This window comes from Volvox carteri (genome assembly GCF_000143455.1).
Source record: "Volvox carteri f. nagariensis unplaced genomic scaffold VOLCAscaffold_7, whole genome shotgun sequence".
Classification (NCBI taxonomy): domain Eukaryota; kingdom Viridiplantae; phylum Chlorophyta; class Chlorophyceae; order Chlamydomonadales; family Volvocaceae; genus Volvox; species Volvox carteri.
The window spans coordinates 1,961,008-1,984,548 of NW_003307550.1; the positions used below are offsets into that span (position 1 = coordinate 1,961,008).

At 57.4% G+C, this 23,541-nt stretch overlaps 4 protein-coding genes across 4 annotated transcripts in view; 2 read left to right on the top strand and 2 right to left on the bottom strand.

Annotated features, from left to right (window-relative positions):
• Positions 1 to 2,438: 2,438 nt before the first annotated feature.
• VOLCADRAFT_31998 (uncharacterized protein) lies at positions 2,439 to 5,553 on the bottom strand (the record flags this gene model as incomplete). The annotated part of the gene is made up of 6 exons (XM_002947763.1): positions 2,439 to 2,498; positions 2,864 to 3,116; positions 3,619 to 3,716; positions 3,976 to 4,138; positions 4,720 to 4,958; positions 5,482 to 5,553. Coding segments are annotated over 6 exons (885 nt in total), but the record flags the coding sequence as incomplete, so codon positions are not given.
• A 5,003-nt stretch (positions 5,554 to 10,556) lies between these two features.
• On the top strand, positions 10,557 to 15,854 carry VOLCADRAFT_88073 (uncharacterized protein; the record flags this gene model as incomplete). The annotated part of the gene is made up of 10 exons (XM_002947636.1): positions 10,557 to 10,635; positions 10,728 to 10,866; positions 11,359 to 11,494; positions 11,774 to 11,848; positions 12,079 to 12,887; positions 14,148 to 14,277; positions 14,416 to 14,454; positions 15,002 to 15,130; positions 15,294 to 15,440; positions 15,702 to 15,854. The coding sequence occupies 10 exons, from the start codon at positions 10,557 to 10,559 to the stop codon at positions 15,852 to 15,854; spliced, it is 1,836 nt and encodes a 611-aa protein (XP_002947682.1).
• Positions 15,855 to 16,759: 905 nt separating this feature from the next.
• VOLCADRAFT_103588 (uncharacterized protein) lies at positions 16,760 to 18,453 on the bottom strand. The gene is made up of 4 exons (XM_002947764.1): positions 18,396 to 18,453; positions 18,031 to 18,237; positions 17,870 to 17,944; positions 16,760 to 17,566 (listed from the first exon to the last, which is right to left on the bottom strand). Exons 1-4 carry the CDS (start codon positions 18,412 to 18,414, stop codon positions 17,310 to 17,312), a joined length of 558 nt encoding a protein of 185 aa, XP_002947810.1. The 5' UTR covers positions 18,415 to 18,453; the 3' UTR covers positions 16,760 to 17,309.
• Positions 18,454 to 19,038: 585 nt separating this feature from the next.
• The window catches only part of ssa11 (uncharacterized protein), a gene marked incomplete at both ends in the record, with an annotated part of 7,186 nt that continues 2,683 nt past the window's right edge, over positions 19,039 to 23,541 (top strand). Inside the window, 5 exons of the mRNA XM_002947637.1 lie at positions 19,039 to 19,099; positions 19,533 to 19,591; positions 20,220 to 20,279; positions 22,571 to 22,708; positions 23,253 to 23,363. Coding sequence (XP_002947683.1) covers positions 19,039 to 19,099; positions 19,533 to 19,591; positions 20,220 to 20,279; positions 22,571 to 22,708; positions 23,253 to 23,363 — 429 coding nt within the window. The remainder of the gene's footprint in view (positions 19,100 to 19,532; positions 19,592 to 20,219; positions 20,280 to 22,570; positions 22,709 to 23,252; positions 23,364 to 23,541) is intronic.

Sequence of the window (23,541 nt, forward strand, 5' to 3'; positions counted from 1 at the left end):
CTACGACTACTTGTCTTCGGTAAAGCCCCCTGCACACCGGGACCTCCTCCTTCAACCTGTATATATGTCTGTATGTAATTCTTTCTCGCGGCTCAGTTAAACGCCCAAGTCACAAGGGCTGTAATGTCCCCCCAAAACCCCCCTCGCCCCGGCAGCCCCCCAAAGAGCCCCCCGGGGCCCCGCCTGGCTCACTTGCATCCTGACGGGTAACGCCTGGATGAGGCCCATCAGCACCCAGGGTTCCAGACCATTCAGGCGGTGCAGCTGCCAGGCATCGTCCAGGAGGCCTGTGTGCCGCGTAAACAGAAGGTAACAGGAGGTGTGTGTGCGAGCATGTGCTTGAGCGTGATTCGCTGATGTATCAACTGAGCCGCGGGGCGGAAGTGCGGGAACGGGAATATGTGTGTATGTGGGGGTTGGGGAGGGGAACGGGGGGTTGAGGGTTTGGGAGAAAGACGAACCACGAACGAGTGAAACCCGTTCTTGAAGGCGGCGACCTCGGGATGATGTAATGAAGACGACCGCGGAAACCTACCTACCTACCTACCTAGCCTCCAAGACTAAAGTAAGAGCGGAAGAAAAGGGGTTGGGGGGGGGGCCCGCAGCGCTGTCTGATTGCGCAGGTTAATCGCCATGTTATTCCAGGAGCCCTTGAGCCAGTCCGCCGCTAAGTCACTACTGGCGGTGTGGGTGTGTACGGGTGGCTCGTATATATGTATGTATGTATGTTGGTAAGGCGGCGCCAGTGAAGGACGCCGGAGCAGGGTTCCTGAATTCGTACCTGCTAAATCGGCCGATGAAATGACCCGTGGGTCAGTCGCCGCTGCTGCTAGTTTGCGCCACACCTCCTCGCTGTAGTTGGCGCGGTAGTAGCCGTACCGGCCGGGATTTATCACGACGTACGACACATTGGTGGGCAGCGGTACGGCGGCGCTACATGAATTGAAGGGTGCCCATGACATAGTGGTGGCACCCTGAAGAGGTGTAGGTAATGGTGGTGGTAGTGGGGGTGGAGGTGGGGGGTGGAGGTGGAGGTGGTGGTGTGGCACGAAACGGAGGCGGGACGTTACGACCGGGTGAGAAGGGGGTCAGCGAACAGGCGAGGTCGCAATGGAGGAGTGTGAGTGAGTGAGTGAACCGCAGCGCCGCACGTGATGCCCCATGCCCTTCGCCCCCCTCCCAGAAGCACATACCCCTCTCTTCCTGCCGCCCCCCAGCAGCCCTCAAAACACACTTAACTGCACATACTGCAATTTGTTTTAAACTCCTTATACACGATACTTAAAACCTAAGCTCGTTGGTCTTTGTTAACTAATCAACGGAACGAAAGGACAAAGGCCAAGGGGGTGTGTTTCTTAAAGCTAAGCACTCTCTCTCTCTCTCTGAAACAAAACCTCCTTAAAAGCAAACCTTAGAACTAAAACCCGGCAAGAAGTTTTTCACCTCTGGCAGGAAGCTCAGCGGGATCCACCACTGCGCCGACCCCTCTGGCCCCGCCGTGTCGTTACACGGCGCCCCGGTGACAGAGGACTGCGACACGGCCAGGTAGGAGGCCGCGGGGGTGTCGGTTGAGTTCGTTGACGACGCCGTGGCGGCGTCCAGGCCGCCGGCCGAAGGCAGTACGACAGGTGTGCCTGGGTTTTGAGCCTCCAGGGAGACTTGTACGACGGGATAGTTGGGGGAATGGGTCCAGGAGCGCATCCAGGAGCTGAAGGGTAGTCCTGCGTGGTTTCGGAGGTTCATGGGGGAGGGTGGTGGGGCGGGCAGTGTGCGAGCGTCAAGGGCTGGTGGGAACAGCGCGGAATGTCGTGCGCGGGGATGGTGGTGGTTGGTACGGGTCTGTTGGTACGGCGCAGCCTGGGGGAGTATCTACCCCCTCTCCGCAGTGGCATTTAAGCACTCCGATGCCCAAGCAACACCCGCGAGGCGAGCTGCGGTGATAAGTTGCATGCAACAGCAGGGAAATGGGTTGAGGGGGGCCCCGGGAGGCGGTACGGCTCGTTGCACCTGTTTTTAACGGGTCTGGTCTTCCCCTTCCCCGGTCAGCCCCCCCCTTCCTAAAAGCTCCCCAAAAGTCTCTTTATCCTACCCAAACGCAACTGCCGTCGTCCTTGTATTTTCCCTACACCCTACTCTCTCTTCCCGCCCGCAATCCGGCCCGCGGACACGCCTGTGACGTCCTCAAACGAGCTCCACAACATCTCAGCTGTCGTACTGCTGTTGGCGTACTGCAGTAGGTAGCTGTGGAGGACCTCAAGGAAGGGGTCTGCCCCGAAGGCGGACGAGTTGAACACCGGTGAGGATGGCGGCGGCGGCGGTGCCATCGCCGGCGATGATTGATTGATTGGCGACGGCGACGGCGACGGCGACGGCGGCGGCGGCAGTGGCGGTGGCTGCTCCTGCTGTAGTAGGTGGCGGCGACGGAGGTTCTGTACGGCACCGTTGGTCAACAGATTGCCGTCCAGGAAGGCGCGCACCATTCGAAGCACAGCACCGCCCTGACGTGCACACGACACAGTAAGGCAATTCGGTGGCGGTTGGCGGCGGTTGGTGGCGGTTGATGGCAGTTCGTAATGCTTAGAAGTGGTTAATGGAGCAGATTAATGGCGGATTTAATGTTATTTTCGTTGTGTTTTAATGTTGAACTTTCGGTGTGGTGATGACACCTTTGTGACCGTTGTGGGTGAAGGCTTGCCAAAGTGCCGCCGTACCCACGAGTAACTGAATGTACGGCTCACAGGTCAGCACAGTAACGCACTTGCAGATGGCCGCGTACATAAGCTCTGTCATCGCTGTGCCACCACAACCCCACGCCGCGACAGTAGCCCCATGCCCGTACACCCTCCCGTGCATCTCGCCCTACCTTTTCATAGCTAATGTCGTCAAACATCGCCTCAATGTCAGCCACTGACGTCAGTGGAGCAGCAGCGCTCAGAGCGTGTACGGACGGCAGCACGTCGTACGACAACGCAGTCGCCGTCATGCTGGTGTACGATAATTGATAAAAACCGTACTGCGGCCGGAACGCGTCGACTCCCATAATCTCTAGGTACGACGCGAAACCCTCATTAAGCCAGAGCTCCTCCCATTGCGCCATAGTCACTAAATCTCCGAACCTGCATGGCCCCGGGAAAGGGCGGGGCAGGGGACTGAAAAAAGGCCCTGCAAAATGCACTACTAACTGGCCACCGGGCGGTCTCCCCCGGAGGAGAGGTAAGGAATCAATGACACAATCGCACCCATACATGCACCCACCCGCATGTGTATTTGCACACGCACACGGCGCACAATCGCGCACTCGTACGCGCGCGCGCACGCGACTCATGGCGTCACCCATGACCTGCTCACCAGCAGCCCTAGTGGGCCCCAGGCCCCGGGAAAACAGCTGTACATACATACATAGTGGCTGCGTAGAGTGTTGGCAGTCTGAGTCGGGGTCGGGAGCACACAAGACTAACCGACTTGTGCTGTGCGCTCCCGACCCTTGCGCTGTGTTTCGGCTTCGGCCCCCGGCTCTCGCGGCCCACAGTGTAATCTAAGTCATACATACATACATACATACATACATACATACATACATACATACATACATACATACATACATACATACATACATACCATTGATGGGAGATCTCGTGGCTCACGGTGGCGGCAATGGCGATCTCGCTGCCCACGTCGAGATCTGAATCCGAATCGGCCTTCAGTAACAACTTCTCCTCCCTGCAGCAGCAGCAGCAGCAACAAGGACAGCAGCAACGACAGCAGCAACAACAACAACGACAACACCGGTTGCAAGGATTTGCGGAAAAGCAGGGTACAGGGTAGAGGGTCATCAGCATCTCAGCATCTCCGTACCATCAGTGCCGTCGCCAGGGGAACGAGAGGACGACTATACACACACACACACACACACACACACACACACGCTCGCAGCCATGCACACACGCACTCGCAGCCATGCACGACCAAACCCACCCACCTGAAGAATATACATCCAAAGTTCTCCATAGCGCCCGCCTGGAAGTCCGGCAGGGCCACAAGGTCCAATTTAGGCAAGGGGTACGACATGTTAAACGCCGCCTCGTACGTCTGTACGGCAACACACGCCGCCTCCAGGGCCACGTCCAGTTGGTTTATCCTAGCCAGCGGCGGATCGCATGTGTGTGTGTGTGGTGTGTGTCCGGGGGGGGAGGGGAGAGAGAGAGGCGAGGGTTGAGAGGCTGGTTATGGCAGGTACCAGCACCCGCAGCGAGGACGGGGAAATGCAGAACGCAGATCGTCAACTCCCCCCCCTCCCCCGACACACGCACACACACACACAGAGCGGCCACGCGCAGGAGGCGGGGCTGGCTCCTGCACCCTGGCACATCACAACATCTGTCGCCCCTATCGCCTCTTCGCACACCCTGCTTCGGCCCTCAAACGCACACCCTGCTTCGGCCCTCAAACGCACACATACACACACACGTCGCTTTCCCCCCCTTCCCCATCACGCACACACTCACACGCACTCGGTGGAACACTTCCTCCGGTTGCATGTGTGCCATTTCCTTCCCGTAGCTTTTTCAGATCCATTAAACCCTCTCCCCGGCACACGCATACATACACACACACATCACACGGCTCAGATCATCAAAGTACACGCATACACACCGACACACACCCCACCACGGCACCTGAACCCCACCCGCCCCTTCCACCCGCCCCTTCTTCACTCACTTGCCCTCAGTCGCCCAAACGGACACGGGGGTCGACTTGCTGTCGTTGCAAGGCCCCTGCTTCCCCTCCAAAGCCCCCACGGTGAAAGCCAACAGGTAGGTGCTCATGGGGGGTGTACGGGAAAACACCGACAGCGCCCGTCCCGACGCAGTGACTTGCGATGGCTGGTCCGGGCTTGGCGGCATGTTGGACAGCACTGCCAAACCTGGTGGAGTCTCCAGGGTGAGGTTGAAACTAGCCTGCACGCGCCGTACGGTCGTACGAACGTGGGGGCGGGGGGGGGAGGAGCTAGGATTGTGAAAGAGGGGACGGGACTTTGCGGGGTAACGGGCTGACGCGCTTCGGGGTCAGAACAAGCGAAGCAGTGAAGCATCCTGGCAGCGGGGACGAACACGGTCACAAAACACAAAGCAACAACACAACAAAAGGACAGCGACAGCGACAGCGACATCTGCAAGAGGGAGTGTAAAAGCGACGGCGGTAATGTGCTCAACGGTAAGATCAGCAATGGCAGGAGGGCAAAAGGGCTCGGCGACAGGGCGGCCAAGCAGCAGTCGCAGCTGCAGCCTCAGCAGCCGTAGCAATGGTGTGTGTGTGTGGGGGGGGAGGCAGTGGTCCATGAGTTCCAAAGGGGGGCGAGATTCTTTGTTCGACGTCTCCTGTCCAGTAAGCATTTCACCTCCCTACGCTCAGCCCGTACAATACGCCACATGCCACCCACCCAACCCCTTTCCCCCACTGCCTCCGCCCCCACCGCCCCACCTTCACCCTCGGCTCGTCAAAGCATGGGAAGGCCTTGCGTGCTGACGCAGATTCGAACTGGGTGGCCACCAGCGCGTGTTGCTTGCCATCAGCCCCTGAATTTGAAGGGGGTTGGAGTCGTCGTGAGGTGGACAAAGATTACGGCACCAGCACCACCAGCAGCAGCAGCAGCACCAACACCAACAAATGGCCCCGGAGAGAGAGATCCGACCCGAACAAACCCGACAGTGACTCCTACACCCTACCTACCCTGCTCCGAAGTATTAAAATGTCATGCAGCATTCGTAAAGAGACAATTCTAACAATTATGTCCCCTTGGGACAAAAAACATTCCAATTAGCAAATTCGCATTTTGGATCCTCTTCCTACCTACCCTACCTACCCTACCTACCCTGGTATACGGTCCGGTAGAGCCCATCCAGACCGTACGACAGATTGTAGGCGAAGTCAATGCTGAGGTGGCCCAGTGACTGTACGGAGCCGTTGAGGGGGGCGCTGCTGCTGCTGCTGCCGCTGCTGCTGCCGCTGCTGAGGGTAGCGGGCAGGGGCGACTCGAACATGAGGGTCGCTGTCTGGTCCCGCTGGGAAGTCACGTTACCTGGGGGCAGAGGGGCCGCCCGTGTAGGGGGGTTGGGCGAAGGCGCGGGTGTGGGGGTGGAGAGGATTATTGGGAAGCAACGGCAATGCGTTTGTAAAACCCAACCCTCCAGGGCGCATCTGGACCGGCCATGCAACAAAGCCCTCGAATTGGCTGCTGCCGCAGCTGCGGCGCCGACGCCGCTAGCTAGGTTGGCCGGCAAGGGCCCTCCGGCAAGGGCCCTCCGGCAAACGCCCACTTCCCGGCGCTATGAAAAGCGCCCTGAGCCCCCGGTACACACACACGTACGCGTACCCCTCCACTCCTGGCCGTTCCAGCGGTACGATATGTTGTACACCTCCATGCCGACGGCGTTGAGCACGAGGCATTGAGTGTCTTCCAGCAGTGTGATGCTGATGTTGACTGACCCGAGCACGTGATCTGGACCCAGGCGGGATAGTATGCTGGCGGCGTTGATGGCGGCGCCGCCGTCGGGATTCGCGTCGCGCAACATTCGGCGACCTGCCCCGCCGTCACCGCCGCCGCCCCCGCCGCTCCCAGCACCCCCCGTCCCTTCCTGCACGGCGCTTTGACCTGGGTGAGGGTCAAAGTAGATTCCTAGCTTAAGATCGTAGTGCTCGGGCCTGACGTCGTCGGAGAGCTGGCTGCCGTTGAAGGTGCAGAAAAAGCCGACGGGGAGCGGCGGTGGAGGGGCCGGTGGTGACGGCGGCATTGGCGGCGGTGGTGGCGGTGCCGGTGGCGGTGGGGGGGGTGGGGGTGGGGTTGGCGGCGGCGAAGGTGGACCTGGTGACGGCGGCGACGGAGGGGTGGGTCCGGGAGAGGGTGGCCACGGCGAAGGCTGTAGAGGCGGCGGCAGCGGTGGCTGCGGCTGTGGCGATGGCGGCAACGGCGGCTGCGGCGGCTGCGGTGGCGGCGATGGCGGCAACGGCGGCTGTGGCGGCTGCGGTGGCGAGGGCGGTGGTAGCGGCGGCTGCGGCGGCTGCGGTGGCGAGGGCGGTGGTAGCGGCGGCGAAGGTGTGTGCGCTAGCAAGTAACCCTGGTGTTGCGTGAGAGCCATACGCACGAGCAATACGATCATTAGTACCACCAGCAGGAGGTTGAAGCAGCAGCACCCGGCGATGTAGACACGCTTTCTGGGCCGCGGCTGCTGCCGCCACCAGAGCCGCCATCTGGTTGGCAACCGACGCGCCAGCCAAGATACGTCGACTCCACAGCACCATATGCGCTGAATCTTACGGAGCAGCTCCTTGTCGATGATGTCGTCAGGAATCAAATGGTCAGATTCGCTAGGCATATCATCGAGCTGGGGTGGAAAGGGGCCCCCTCCCCCTTGGCCGCCCTCCGAGCTGTAGGTGGAGGCGTGGTGGCGCTTGGTGCTCACAGGCAGCTCGACTTCTGGTCCGGCTGGGCTAGGTTGGCCCTGACCGCGGTCCATAAGGCGGTATATGCCCGTCGACATGCTACGAGCAGTCTTGCCCGGTGACCCAGTCAAACTTCGAGGGGTGCGCTAGGGGGTTGGAGAACGGGTCGGCGGTTACTGCCGGTGCGGCTGCAGCTTTGGCACCTGGCGAAGTGGATCCTGGCGAGTTTGCGTGTTGAGGCCCTCGAAATCGTTGGAGCTGACCCGTTTTGCGCCGGATGAGCCAAATAATCCCCGAAACTATATTTGAAAGCACCGGAAGTGGCAACCTAACAAGCACGTAAATCACTGCAAGATTGTAAATTGGGATTTCCGGTAAGGATGGCTCAGTCACGATAGCAACGTGGTCAAGGGAGCAGTTGTCCCCTATATGAAAGAGGGAAGCATCTTTGTCTTGCCGCCACTGTGATTAAATGTGCACCGATGTGTCGTCCCGGAAGTCACCTTCCGAAACCATCGGCTGCTTCGTACAACCGAGCGAAAACAAGCTGCTGCTCATTTTAACTAAAATATATAAAAGCTTTGATCACGTACTCCTTACACCAGGCTCGGGCTTCGTACAAGAAAACAATTATCCAGACACAATACAAGTTCGCTGGTTGATTAGCTCCTTATTTCTTTGAAAGTTCTTTGTCCTACTATTGCTTAAAATATGTTCTCTTTCCTTTTCCTTTTTCACCTTTGCCAGGGTGTTTCCATTTCGCGGAGCACTAACAATGAGTTCAAAAACCCTCGCTCCGCAAATCACCCATGCGATAAAGTATTACAGGGTATATCCACTTGGCTGAACACTAACATGAAGTTCCAAAAATCTCGCACATGGCACAGCGAATCACCCAAGGGATAAGGTGCTAGTTCATTACTGTAATAGAAAATAAAAATCTTCAAAAATTTTGCTTAAAGGGGCCCCGTACGCGGAAAGCCGGGCCCACAGGCAACGTCTCGTACAGTCTACATTAGTGGCGCAATAGTTATCAAGGCCAGACCTGTTGATAACTTTTTTTAATCTGGAGATTAACTTCCGAGCAGGAAAATTCTTAGTCAGACATTTTCCTTCTTCAAGGTATTTTCCTTTATCCATAATCGCAGTAGTCCGGGGCCAGACGTGCCATGGCGAGTGGTACTTACGGACGCTATGTGGATTATCAATGACAGTATTAACTAAACGCTCAAACTGGTTAATGTAACCAGAAAGAGCACTCAAAAAAGCGTCATGGCCTGGCCCAGCTGGCCCGTTGATGGCTAGGAAGGCCAACAGGGCCGCGGCCACAATCTGAACACAGTAATAGGACCCGGGAGGTGTCCCGCGCTTTGCTGGTCTTAACACTCTATATTCGCCCACTCTTACTATTACATTGGCTTGGTGCCTTAATAGCAACATGTCGTATGGTTCCGAGGCGCTTAGTGGAAACACCTGTTTACTAGCCACACACTAAGACCACACTAAAGATAAATCTTGGAAAGTTAATGTTTGGCCAAGTGGAATCACCCTGGCGGTTCATGAGCTTTCGGGTTCATCTGAATCGTACGAGCTCGCTGAAGCTTGTGTGTGTGTGTGTGTCTGTGTGTGTGTCTGTGTGTGTGTGTGTGTGTGTCTGTGTGTGTGTGTCTGTGTGTGTGTGTGTGTGTGTGTGTGTCTGTGCGTGTGTGTGTGTGTGTGTGTGTGTGTGTGTGTGTGTGTGTGTGTGTGTGATACATGATCGCAGGGTGCGTTCCCCCTACCTGCAAACCGCCAAATACGAGCCGGGGGCTCAAGGGCTGCCAGATCGCCTATAAGCACCATCCTACCTCGCACTTCAAACAAAGAAGTGATAAGGGATACTAACGACCAAAGGGAACGATAGAGTTGCGGCGGGACCATATACGTTCCAGCATCCTTGCCAGGCGTTCAGGTTCCCAGTTCATAGCGTCCTTCATATGCTCGAAGCGTGGGAAATCCATATCAGATCTGATTTTGTCGTACACCGGACAGTCCAGCAAAATGTGCTTTTCATCCTGGATATAGCTATCAGTGCCGCAGCAGGGGCATACTCGCTCCTCTCTAGGTTACGCGCTCTGTTTGCCGCCAATGCCCAACAGCAAAGCCTAAACTGCATAAGCTTGCGATTCGCTGAACGCGGGATAAACATTCCATCCATCCATCCATCCATCCATCCATGCTGCTTTCTTTTCCATCTAGCAGATCATGCAATGAAAGTATTGTTCATCACTAGTATGTCAGAGTCGCAGAGGACTGTCCTCAACACCCTCAGGGCAAGAGATTGCCGAAGTTCCATTCTGTGCCCCTGTCGCCCATGACCTGGATCCTAGGGGTTATGAGCTAGAGTCTGAGTGGCTCGCGCCATACCTAGGAGGGGGACAGGACACTACAGCTGCCAATGGCCACACCACTGCAAAGGGGACAAACACGCTGACTGTGCGGCAACGCCCACCGCCTTCGCCGGGGACCAAGAAGACAAATCATTAGACGCACAGACGCAGCAACACAAAGCGCGACACGATCCAGTCACGCACGACGGACTGAACACTAGAGCACCGAAACTGGCGGCAAAGATAAGTTGCCCCAGAAGACAGTTGCCCCACATCACGGCAGCCGAAAAAGGCAACGGACCGCACTAGAGCCCAGTACACAGTTTCATCATGGGGCGCAGATGCAGTACATTACCAGCTTATCACCTTACGCCTATTTCATGCGCAGTTTTTTGTACAGTGGCACGTGAGCAATCCGGGGGTGGGGAACCGGGCAGAGGATAGGGCAGGAAGCCTCGGGTTAGGTTTCGCGAGTTGAAAAGTAATCCAGAATTTTTTGGTTATATATAACGGATGAAAATGCCACCCTGATGGCAAAGCATTTCCCCTCCGATTTGAAACTAAAACTTCAGCAATGACTCCCAATGTCTGCTGTACATGTACCTCTGATTAGTTTAACCTGTGCATCCAGCGCCATTCAATCATACTTTACTATACTAGTAACTAAACCTGCATTTTGGTATCTAACAATCCAAGGTTTTAAATGAACAAACGTGCACTCAGCGATTTGTTTTTCTTTTGACCTCAATGGCAGAACCTACGGCTGTCCTAGGACCTGATGGTCTAGAGATTAAGCGCTTGGTTGGGCGAGGAGCATTTGCACAAGGTACAATAGCAAACCCTTTGCCATGCGTCTACTGTGCTTACTCAACTCTGCTGATCAGGACCCTCTGCTCCTCTGCTCTTCAAACTCGGCAGTTTTTGAGGCAACTTATAACGGGCGTGGCTGTGCTCTCAAGGTCTTTGCGCCGGCTGGCCTGCAGGGTCAACCCCCTCCTCCTGCCTACGAGAGGCTCTTCCTCTCGGAAGCCGCGCTCTGCAGCACGATTAAGCACAGGTGAGCTCACAAAATTAAGGGTCTTTCCATGAGCCTGGGGCGGCGATGATAAGCTGCCCGCTAGCTGCCCATAAACGCACAAAGGCTGCCGAAGGCTCGCGAGTTGCAAAATTACATTGACCAGTTTGGCCCCACTTCGATTCAGGCATTTGGTTGAAAGTTATGGAGTTATCCGCATCCCAGCTAGACATCGAGGCGTTCCCGGACTGGATTCCCCAACCTGGGCGATGCTGCTGCAGTTTTGTGAGGTAAAAACTGAAGTTTAGGGCAGCACTGTCTTTCCATACTTCGAGCTAAATTTTTCATAAGCTGTAAACACCTATTCCTCGTTTTCTTTTTCCTCCTTCTTTCCGTTTAAAGCGCGCCCTCGCGCCTCGCCTGTGTAGCCTCTGTGTCTCTGCCAGCTATTCACCTTCATACGTGCCAGATAGTATCAGATGGTATACCAGCTCTCGCCGTCCACACGTTCACATTGCAGGGGGGTTCGCTCAGAGACAAAGTCGTGGGTGCAATGGCACTGCGACGCCAGTACAGCTCCATCCAGGGGCTGGAGTGGCTGCGGGGCGTCGCTGAAGCCCTAGATACCCTCCATAAGGCCACACCCCCCATAATCCACAGAGACATCAAGGTATGAAGCCAAAGCCAAGGCCGGCGCCAAAGCCATTATAACACCTTGCAGTGCGGTACGTCATGCCATGCGGCACTTGGACTCCGGCAAGGTTCGGTGGGTTTGGAAAGTGGCGGAACAAGCCTGCCAAGCAGACGTTTAGTCTGTCGCGCCCTTACCCAAGCCGCTTTTTAATCCGTTCCCTCTGCCCCGCCTTTCATGCGCTGTTGGATTCAAATCACTTCATCAGGCAGTTTTACAACTAGTCGACTCCAAAAATCGACCCTGAACGCCTCGCAGGCTGACAATGTGATGCTCAAAAAGGAGGCGGATGGGCAACTCATCACAAAGCTCGGGGATATGGGACTCCACGTGGTGAGTTCTGTAGCTCAACGGCAAAGAAAAATATCGCGTCCAAGTATCCGTGAACGCAATTCATGCCCGTGTATCCATAAATTAAAATCACATACCTGTGTTCCCTATTGATCTTGAGGATATTCAAGGTTTGAGCTTGTTACCCCAGAGACACGCTCAACACGCTGAATGTATCCCAGCCCCTATCCGGCCATCCCGACTTGCACGACCGCACGTTTCTGTCTCTCTAGACGCTCGTGGACAATCGGTCCGCGATGCTGCGGCGCCGTGGCGCACCTCTACCATCCTCAGACGCCAGCAGCAGCCGGTCATCCTTTGTCGCGATTGTGCCGTCAAAGGCTTGGGAGCCCGGCGCCGGCAGCGTTGATGCAGCTGCAGCCGCAGCCATAGCCGTCGCTGACTGCGTCTCTCTTGGCTCCCCGGACGCATGGGGGCCCCTCACGGCTAGCCAGTCCGAGGCTTTCACGGCATCATCGTCGACTGCGGATCGGCCTGAGGGGTGCACGGAGGCGGCGGCAGCGGGGCCCGGGGATTCTCTTCCTGGTCTCGAGAACTGCGAGAAGAGTGGGGACGACGCAAAAATCATATCCGCCGGAAACCTCCGTTTCAGCGACACCGGTGACGGCGACAGCAGCGCTGGCCATGGCGGTGGCCTTTTTGGCGGACACAGCGCGCCGCCCACAGCAGCTGCTGCGGTTCGCACTCGAAGCTGCGATAGCATCGTGGCCACTGGCAACGTCAGTTTCAAGTCCAAGGGGCTGCACGGCAGCTCAGAGAGCAACGGGACAGGGCTGTCCAGTGGCAGCTGCCGGGCTTCCGTGAATCCGTGCACTTCGAGTGCGTATACGAGCGCCTTGACGATCGGGTGCGGCGTCGCCGCGGCGGCACCTACGCGGTCGGCTCTCTCGGCAGCCGCCTGCGGTCCGACATCCGCGCCTTGGAGTCGGGGACGTGCGGCACTAACCCCGGCGGTGGCGGGGGCGGCGGGTTGCGACGACGCTGGCGGCGGTGACGTTGGCTGCAAGTCAACGATGGATATGTTTGTGGCCCGTTCGCAAGCAGCAACAGAAGCAGCAGCAGCAGCAAACACGGCCACAGCAGCCAACCTGCCGGTGGCGGGGCTTGAGCGACAGCCGTCGGCGTCACCCATGGATTCTATGCTGCAACCCGGCACAGCAGCGGATGACTCGATGCTGCTGGTGCAGCGCAATCCTAGCGTTCAGGTTGAGGGCCGTTTTAGGGGATTCCGTAAGCTACCTCGTTTTCCTACTAGCCCGATGATTCGGATGCCGTCGCGTTTGATGAACAGCACGGGGAACAGTTTTGCAACGCGCAGCACCAGCGGGCGGCGCTGCACGGGTCCCGCCGTTCAGACGGGGACCAGACACATGTACGCACCCGTGCCGCGGGTCTCAAAGCTTTCACGTGCCGTGACGCCAACAGCGCTGGCAGCAGCGGCGATAGTTGCGGCATCAGCAGCGGCGGCGACGGCCAGTCGGTCAGGCGGCAGTGACAGAGCTGCTGGCTGGCCCTCCTCTCCGACTCCTCCGTCATCCGAGTCGATGTCCCAGCCGCCCTCTGCAGTCGCGGTACGTGTGCCTGTTGCGGCAACTGCCATCACTGAAACCGCTGGCGGCGGCGGCGGCGGCGCTTGTAAGCCGGCTGTAGCACAGCAGCAACAGCAGCAGCTGCGGCGGCGTACAACCCTAGGCCAAAGTTCCCCCCTCGTAAGGATTGGCCTAATGCACGAACGGGGTTTCATTGACCTCTTCAAGCGTGGCGATGCGGCCAACGGCAGCGGCTGGCCGGCCTTGACCGACGCCAGCGACAGGGGCCGAATACGGCGATCGCAGACCGCCGGCGGGGACAGGCTGACGGCGGGCTCGAATCGCCGCGGCGTGGCTGGTTGCACGTCATGCCAGCGGTCCCTCGGTCGCTCTGCCTCCTCCTCTCTTCATGCACCGGCACAGCCGCCCCGCCCGCCGGGTGTTCACCACGGCTTGCGCCAGGGCGCTCGACAAAGCCACGGCAGCGGCTACCAGAGTTTTAGGAACAGCGCTGCGTGCAGTACGTTTTTGGGTGTAGGGCTCTCCCCAAGCTGCTCTGGGATCGGTCCCCGTCTCACCATGGCCGACGACGACGACCCTTCCGGCGACGACGGCGGCGGCTTTGACGCTGATGGCGGCTCCGATGGCGGCTTCGATGGCGGCTCCGATGGCGGCTCCGATGGCGGCAGCGCGACGTGTCGGTTTTGTCCAGAGTTGGAGTCCCTGATGGAAGTGTCTGTTCCGTCTCTTAGCGATCACATGCGGCGCATTGAGAGCATTCGGGCGCTGCTACGGGCGCCGGATGGCAGCCAGTTGCCGCAGCAGGAGGGCTTTGAGTGGGTGTTTGGACTGACGGGTCACGCCGGCTCCTTCATGTATATGGTGAGTTTCGCTGCGGCCTTAATTGGCCTTCCAGGGGCGCTTTCTCCACGTCGTACACGATGAAAACGGTAGCGTGGATTTTCAGGCATGTCGAAACCTAGCGCGATGCTACTGCCCCTTCGTTTTTCCCTTTCGCAGCCCCCTGAGATATATCGTGGAGAGCCCTACAATGAAAAGGTAAGAAGTTGTTGTTGCTGTTGCCATTGCTGTACACGGGGTGTTACACTGAGGATGGCTCGTCCTGAGTAAGGACGAGAACCGTCGGGGGTCCTGACCGGAACGAAACGCAGTGAAGGGGCTGGCGCGCGGCTCCAGGTCCTTCTGTTCCTCCCCGCGCCTCCCTCACTCCCTCACTCACACCAGCCGGGGCGCTCTCCCAGCCCCTGGCTAGGCAACACAGCGGCGCAGAATACTGCAGACTGGGGCTGCTGCTGCTGCTGCTGCTGCTGCTGCTACGGCAAGCGCCACGGAGTAGTGCTTGTCCCGAGCCTCGGAACTAGTTTGTTTATATCGGAAGGCCAATCAGCACCCAGTCCAGTAGTTTTTAATGCGGCGTGTTACCCACGTTCTCTCCTCCCCCATTTTCCCACAGCACTCCGCTGCACTCCCCTCCCCTCTGCGCTGCGCTTCTCACCCTGCTCCGCCCCAGCACTCTGTCCTCCCCCAGTCGCGGTCCTGCACGGCCCCCTCCCTCCCCTCAACTCCCCTCCAACCTTCAACTTAGGTTGATACGTTTAGCTTTGGGTGCCTGGCATACGAGGTGCTAGCCCGGGAGTTGCTGTTGATCGCCTTCATTAACACCTCGCGGGGCGCCACCATAGGCGTCAAGCGGCCCGTGGATTATGCCCGCAGGGTGAGGAGTGTTCCGTTGCTATACATCGTACATAATTAGGGCGTGCCGTGCGGGGCGGCGACGGCTGTAGCGGCCCGAGAGAATGCTGCTCAGCGCACGTCCATTTTAATCACTGTTGCCACTGCCGCTGCCCTAGCCGCTGTCGCTGCCGCTGATGCTGCAGGTCTCTGAGGGCTATCGTCCTCCACGGCCTGAGCGGAAAGTGAGCGAGGAGCAGTGGACCCTGGTGAGTCGATGCTGGCACCAAGATCCATGTGAGCGGCCCAGCATGACGGAGGTACTGCAGATGCTCGGCGCGCTGCTGATCAAGGTACGGCACCGTACGGCGTGCACGCACGCACCGATGCTCACAGGGCGCTGCTCATGGACGTATGTTTCCCAAAAACCTAGAACTCTTCCGCTTTTCCACACGCCATTTTGTGTGAGATGGCTAGTTCAATTTTCGCACCATACGCTGATTTAGGATAGTGTGCCATGGGGTGAGTACAGTTGCAGCCGATAATTTGGATTTTGATTAAGTGTAACGCCACGGACTCACGGAGTCCTACGCGCTGAATCCCTCACCCTGCAGGCGCGCGCGCGGGAATGCGGGATTAGTCTGGAGCCACAGCAGCCTCAGGCTGCTCAATCCCAGAAAGCGTCGCACGACTGGCAAGATATGAGTCGCGGTCAGCTGCAGGAACTGCAGCCTTCATGTGGAGTCTGCGGTTGTCTTATTAGTTGAGCCGTGCCGTGGTTGACCACTCGCTGGGCTAAGCGTTCCGGCGGGTGTGCTCGAGACAGACCGACGACGTGTCTATCCCGCGGTGTTCATCCTTCCCAATTGTGTAGATTATGTAGGGAGCGTTGCTTCTGCTAGTAGTAGGACTCGAACGACTCCTTTCTTGAGATTTATCCTGAGACTCAACAAGCACAGATGACGTGTTGTGTGTCGTACACGCACGGCTATTCATGTTTTGTGTTCCCATGGCTGCGTTAAGAGCTATTTGTGTGAAGATATGCCGCGTGAGGTATCTACACTAATAGCGCAGATCGACGCAGAGCGGCTGTGATGCTGTTACGTTTAGGTGCTGATGTGCTGTGGTCAGGCATGCCCCGCATGTCCGTGCCTTGGTCCCTGAATTGAGTCTGCCAGGGCGGTCTTTCCCGCCATATGGCGCTTTATTGCGGACCATTCCATTCATTGCAGAAAGGGTAGCTATCGGTAACAAGGGGGCTGCAAAGTGATCCTTGCACATTACCGGTAACTTGTCATTTTAGAGCTATTGCTTTTAGTGTAGATCCTGCGTCTTTGCTGGACCCTGGTACCGCGTACCAGGGTGGCGTACCTTGGTGGTGTTAACGGAGAAACTCGCATGTTGCTTCAGTAGTTACGTTTAGTATTCTGGGTTCTTTTGCTTCTTTTGTTGTACCGCTTTGTAACGACACACGGCCAACCTGAGCATCCCGGGTTACGCCTTTGCTGTGTTACACGCTTGAATCTCATAAGTTCCGGCTGCCTTGGACTTTGTCAATTTCATACGACACTGATCTTGGATGGGGTTTTCCTGATGTCTTATTAGTCGGGAGGAGAGACTGCGATGCACAGGACGAACACCACAGCTCATAGAAGTCTGAACTGTAAGGAAGCCACTGCCACATCCATTACAAGCAGGACAAACCCCACGCATGGCTAAAAGACTGGTTTGCATGGACATGCTACAGCCCGAGGTTGTCGGTGGGGACACCAACAAGCAAGGGTACTCAAGCGTGCTGCTTCTTGGAGAGTAACACCTTGAACTTGAGAAATACCTGCTATTTACTTAAACAAGTTAAAACAAACTACACATCACACGCAGAAACAAGACGTACTGTCAGTTGTCATCAATTACGCAAGCTTCACACGCTTACTCGTGACTCCATACTCGCGCATGAATCCACGATATTTTCGAGGGAAGACCCTAATCATACACCATCCAGCACACAGAAGATGAACCCTCCAACAGAACGTCTGCAGAATGAGAACCAACACAGCACAAAACACACGCAACTACAAACTAAATTGACTTAAGTAGCTAGCTCACAGCATGCAAACAGCGCTCAAGCCCTGCACGCAAAAAAACAAAATGACACGCGTATCCAAAGATCGTCCTTAGTCACGCTCTCCGCTCTAGATTGCCTAGCACGCCCAAGCAGCCGATCAAGCGCTGCTAAGCTTGCACTGCTGCATGGCATCAAAATACCATTGGCAAGCGGCCATGTCACCGCTGTTCTTGCTCATGCAGTCGCCAAACGCCTTAACCTGACCAGCGCAGGGACCCTCAGCCGGCGGCGCTGCGGCAGCAACCGGAGCAGCCGGTGCAGGGGCACCCTGGTGCTCGTGGACGACAGTGCGCGGACCAAGCACTGCGTCCACGGCGCGATGGGCGATGGCCGTACCCGTGCCCAGCGCAGCACCTACAGAAGCAGGAAGTCGACCGTGTCCCAAGGTTACGTAATCTTCAGTACAAACATATGGCTTCGGCTGTGACTTGCTTCCTGCAATGGCCATCCATCCCCTCTCCTGGGAGGCAACTTAGTTTGCACCACTAGTTACGAGTCCACGTTCCACGTTGCACCGTCGAACTGCTGGATCGACAGCTGAGCACCACGCCCATATTAAACACCTTATCATATACACCGTGTATCGATGATGAAATACTGTCCAGGCAAAGGGAAAGGTGCTGCTGCTTGTCAACTGTTGGAGCCAAACCAACTCACCCTGAACGACGGTCCCAATCAAGCCCGACATAATGCCGCCTCCGCTGGATGCAGCCACAGGAGGACCTGCCGAAGCTGCAGAGATGTAAAGAGGTCAGCACGTTAAGATCTCCGACAATACGCAGCGGCTCGTCAAGTAAGTTGAAAGAAATAAAGCTTACGTGGGGCAGCCATAGGAGGCGGAGCAGCATGCTGTGGTGCAGCAGGCTGCGGGGCAGGCCTGCTGAACCAGCCTCCCGAGGACTGCGGTGGCGAAGTTGGCGCAGAAGAAGCGGCTGCCGCCGCTGGCGGCGCCGGAGGCGGTGGAGATGAGGATGCTGGCTTCGGCCGCGAAGCCGCAGCCGAAGCAGACCGAGCAGGCGCAGGGGCTGTGGGCAGAGGCGAAGGAACAATCTCGTAAGGCCCCGAGCACTTACAGTTCCAAAGCTTCCGCACAAACCAAACAATTAAAGGCGGAAACCTTTGCAGAAAGGTGCAAAAACAAGCAAGCAAGCTACTGTCGTGTAGATTTATACATAATGCTTACCAGAGCGCTGGCGGGGCATGGTTACACGTGGAGGCCGGTGCTAAGTTGTGTAATGTTAACAGACTTTTACACAAATTAGATGTTGGGTGCGCTATTATCTCGCTGGCAATTGTACGGCAGCAACGTCTTGCCATTCGTTTGCCTTCGAGACCAACCGAGCATTGTCCACTAGGAGCACTTGCTTCCTGCGAAATGATGGTGTGATATAATGATGGCGTAACCTGGGCTCTGCAAGTTTTACCGGAGAGCATAACCATAGTTGACAATACATACAGCGCCGAACTTCAGAATGCGACAACAAAATTACAGTTTCTTTACGAAAAAATGCCATTTGGAACGTATGGACACGCGCTGCAGTTGATATTGGCATCTCAAGTGCAGCATGGCCGAGTTCAGCGAGGGAGAAGCGGAAGTCGAAGGAGAAGAGCTTGAGGGAGAGGATGTGGGGCAGGCTATTAGCCGACCGGTTCCGATTGCACAGGGGCCGCCTCCTGAAAGTGACAAGTAAGCCGCTGCGGTCTCCGACCCGCGTTTTCATGGAATGTGCTGTCCGTAACAGTATAACTTTTCAACTGAAAAGCATGGATGGTCTCACATACGCATACGTCTAACATATCGCAGCAGTAAGAAGAAAGTGAAGGGAAAACGCAAGAAGGCGCCACCAGCAATCCGTATCAACTTAAGCGGCTGCAAGTATGAAGTATGTGAGTTGACTGAAGAGGGTAGGGCTGCCCATGCGTTGCGGAAGGGGGTTCTTTCGGGGTCGGGAGGCAGTCCTCGTGCCTGAGGCCCCTTGCCGTGACCCACTACAGCATAATTGAATGGCACGACTCCTGGGATCTGGGATTTAATTAAAGTAACGTATGGGGTCGCCAAGCTCCTGGAGTGCCTTTCCCTCCCTACGCCGTACGAGAGTAATGGTTTCCTTTTCCATGGTGATGTGGCACACGTGCATTCACTTCCAACAGCGCGAGGTGCTGACCCGCTGAAGTTATCAGTCCGTGTGCATTTTCTATCGTCCGTGAAGGCCAGTTACCATGGTAGCTTTGACCGGGCTTCAACACCACCTAGCGTACTACCCATGGCCCTGGTACAAACGAATGCGGTTTTCACCCGCCTTTTCCTCATCCTTCGCAGTACGCATCGTTCAACGCAAGCTGGGCTGGAAAGAGGTGGGAGACGACGAGGACTGGGAGGTGAGCCTCGTGGGCGTGGGCAGGGCAGCGCAGCGTCCCCACATCCCTTACCAAGAGGCAATGCAATTCGCTCCGTCGCGGCGACAAGGGAAGACACATGGAATGAATCAACGGGCCCCGACATCAACACGGCGAACCCGCCGAAGGGCGCTGCGGCTCGGCTCGGCTCGTTTTGGCCCCACCGTAGTCCACGCCGCTGCTCCCCGCGAGGGAATCCTCCCTTTGCTCACGTGCATGGCATAATCTAACTACCTTACTCTCATGAGGAGGCGCTGTTATCGGGGCGGAACTTCAAGAGTATATAACTCTCATGAGGAGGCGCTGTTATCGGGGCGGAACTTCAAGAGTATATAACTCTCATGAGGAGGCGCTGTTATCGGGGCGGAACTTCAAGAGTATATAGGGAATGTCGAACCCATAACAAAACGCGGGGCCGGAATGGGGACCCATTGCCAGTGCCCATACAAAGCCTTCTTTGCCGAGGTGCTACAGCAAACACACGCACACACACATGCACACTCAAATCTCAATACACACCCTCTCTCTCACACTTAAACACACACGCGCACTCACACACGCTCACTCTATCTCCGTGTACGCGATCCCTCCGCTTCATCCCCCAACTCAGATCTATTGGACCGATACATCAGTAAGCATCGAGAGAATCATGAAGCTCACTAAAATCCAGGTAAGAGTGGCGCGAATGGATGATCCGGGCCGACACCGCCGTGTCGTGGCGCCGCTGAGCTGCGGTTGCAGCGGGGATGGGCTGCAAGTGAGCACACAAGCAGGTGGCGCACGGTCCACCGTGCGCAAAGGGGGGAGCACATGCTCCTCCCCCACACCTCTCATTTGCCTCACCCAATGCCAGCGGGTGAAGCGAACTGCTGCTGGAGTTGCAGGCATTTGGAGCTGCTGGCAGCGTTCTAATTGACACCAGTCACAAAACTGGGTCCTGCTGCCATGGCAGCCCACAGAAGGCACACACCCATATGCATTGTGCTGTGGACGCTATTGTGACACCATTGATAGCCCGCGCGGAGCAGCAGCCAAGCGCGCGGCGCATTGCCGATTGAGGCGTAGGACCAGTGCGGCAACCAGCGGCTCTCCGGCGCTTAGGTGCATGACGGCAGCGAAACCTCATGCGCAAACAGGCGCCGTGGTGTTGGCCGAGCTGGCTCTCCTTCGGGCCGAACAGAAGGGCAGCTCCAAGGCCCTGAGGGGCTGATGGGGGCTATTTCGGCGGCTTTAGGGGCGTGTTCCGTTCCAACCCCTTGGGAATGAAGTGCACTGACCCGGCCGCCGGTGATCCAGGGGCGGCTGCCGTTGCGGGCCACTGACACTCAAAACTGGTCAGCAGCGTGGTGTGTGCAGTCAGAACCATATGTGTGCCGTTATGTCAGCCACTGGGCACGGAGCAGCATGGCAGCAGCACCAGAGAAAGCTGCGGCTTCAGCTGCGGCAACCGCAGTGACGGCGGCGGAGCCGGCCGCTCGGGCACGGCGGTTACGGGCTTTGCTATGCAACAGCGGCGTCGGTTGCAGCTGCAGCAGTAGCAGTAGCAGCAGAGGCCATTTCCGGAGGAGTAGCAGCCGCGGTGGCGGCGGCGGCGGGGCCTGTTGTGCTTTGCTGCCTTGCACCGTCCCCCAAACAGACGACCCCACGCAGCTGGGGCTTCGATTGCACAGGAAACTTGTGCCCTAGAAAAAGAAGCGTACACACATCTCCAGGGGCTCGATGATGTGACTTAACCTCTCGTCTACAGCGCTAACGCTGTAGAACTGCAAGGCGCCGTGGCGTCGGTGATGGCGGCGTTGCTGTTTCACCGCCTGCTGAGCAGCTGAGCCAGCAGGCAAGCAGGCCCATGCGAGTCGACCGGATGTTACGGCAGGCCGCCTTGGTTGGCGTTTGTAGCTTGCAGACGTCCTCCCAGGAGTGGCCGCGCAGGTGGCCTGGGCGACCTGGCTGCATTCAACCCCCCAGCTGGCAGCAGCGGTAGCAGCAACGACGTACCCAGCAAGTCAGTTGTCTGCTGCAACGAAGCAGAAGCAATGAACCTTCCACAGGGGCAGGACCTTCCGCATCAGGAGCCGCGGCTGCGCCAGGGACAGGGCCTTGCATTAGCAGGTTGTGACGGGCCATGGAACCGTGACAAGCACAATCAACAGAACGACCTCGCAGCTATCCTCCGCCGGGCCCCCCCGGGCGCGTTGCCTGGGGCATGTTCCTAATCCGCTCGTTGCTCACGCACCTGCGTGTGTTTGCGGTCTGATGCGGGCCAGGGACGTAGATACTACGGCAGTATTAGCCGTCATCGGGTCGATGGGACTATTTGGGCGTGTGCCCCGCTCTGCGGCTTGCGTGTGGATGTCCTTGGTCGCGGCAAGGCACCCGCTTCATCTGGCCGCGGACAGCCCAGCGCTGGCGCCCAACCGCGCACGTGCCGGCACCTTCAAATAATTCAAACATCAGGACAGCTGCATGCGCCCGACCTGTGCATGGCTCAAACCGTATTTCGGCCTCCACGGCTGCATTGGGCTGTGGATCCGGGCTAAAGAGGCACGGGTTGGGGGGGTTAGTGGTGGCCTGGTAGCAGTAGCCCTGGATGGGCGGCGGCTACCGAAAAGGAGACCGTGCGGAAAAAACCTAGCAGCACCCAACTGTGGAGCTCCAGTGTACCCTAAACCGATCGAAACCTCTTCCCATCCCCTTCCCGTCCCCCTTGACTGGGCCCAATTCACCCTATTCACCAGGACACTTTCGCTGCCTCACAGATAGCCCACTGGTGCGCCTCGATATAGCACATCTGCTTGCACGCCGACCTCCGCATGGCGCCAGCTCATTACCCGTGCCTCGTGGTGGTTATGGCAAATGTCCGGGATGGGGTTTGGGTTTGTGTGATTGCAGCCCCGTCATGTGGGTGAATTTCCCCGTCCCCCCCCCGTCCCCCGCCTGTGCCGGTTCCCCGCGGCCCCGCAGAAAATCAACCACTTCAGCGGCATGCTGGAGATATGCCGCAAGCGGGCCATGGCGCGGAACCTTATGAAAATGGCGCGCCAGTTCCCGCAGCACTATGATTTCTTCCCGCGCACTTTCATCCTGCCGGGCGACAGGGAGGTGCGTTTTGCGTCCGCTCCTCCTTTTGCGCCTTTCCGTCTTTTTTCCTCCACTTCTCTCCTGTGCATTAGAAACTATAGCTCGTGGCGCAATAGAACCTGCGCAGCGGCTCCGCCTGGGCATTAGAGCGTTATATTGCCAGCAGCATTCCTTGCGCGCATCATAGCTCGCGATGCGACCCAGAAGAGAACAGCCCTTTGGCATTGCTGTGGGCGGCCGGAGCGCGGTGTAGAGCAGCCCTGTGGCGCCCCCTCAGGGGCACCTGGCGGTCTCACAGCAACAATATGAACAGGGGTTTTAACGGATTCGGGTCCCCCAGACTCGCAATCCAAGACCTGGAGCAACACCACCCCCTCCGTACGACCGGATACAGGGTTATGCGGGCAGACATAAACGACAGCTCGGACTTGCGTCCTCGTTACGGCATATTGGCAAGCTGCTTGGTACTCGTGGCTGCCTTACCTCTCCCGCCGCTTGCCTGTCTGCCTGCCTCATCCCGCCCGTTGCCTCGTCCCTCCCATGCGTCCCGGATGACAACGACCAGGAGTTTTTGGCGGACATTCGCGCTCGCGGCAAGAAGCAGGTCTACATCCTGAAGCCCGATGCTGGCTGCCAGGGTCGGGGTATCCGGCTGGTGCAAGGCGGCAAGGAGGAGGTCAGTGTGGCGTGTGGTGGGTTGCCATGGGGCCGCGTGGTTGGGCAAGGAGAAGGCAGCTAGGAGGTTGGACTCCGTCCCCTAAAGGGGAAGAAGAAGAGACTTTGGGATGAACTAAAGGGGAACCCTCTTCTTCATCCCCTTTAGTTCCCCTGCCCATCCCCTAAAGGGGAACAAA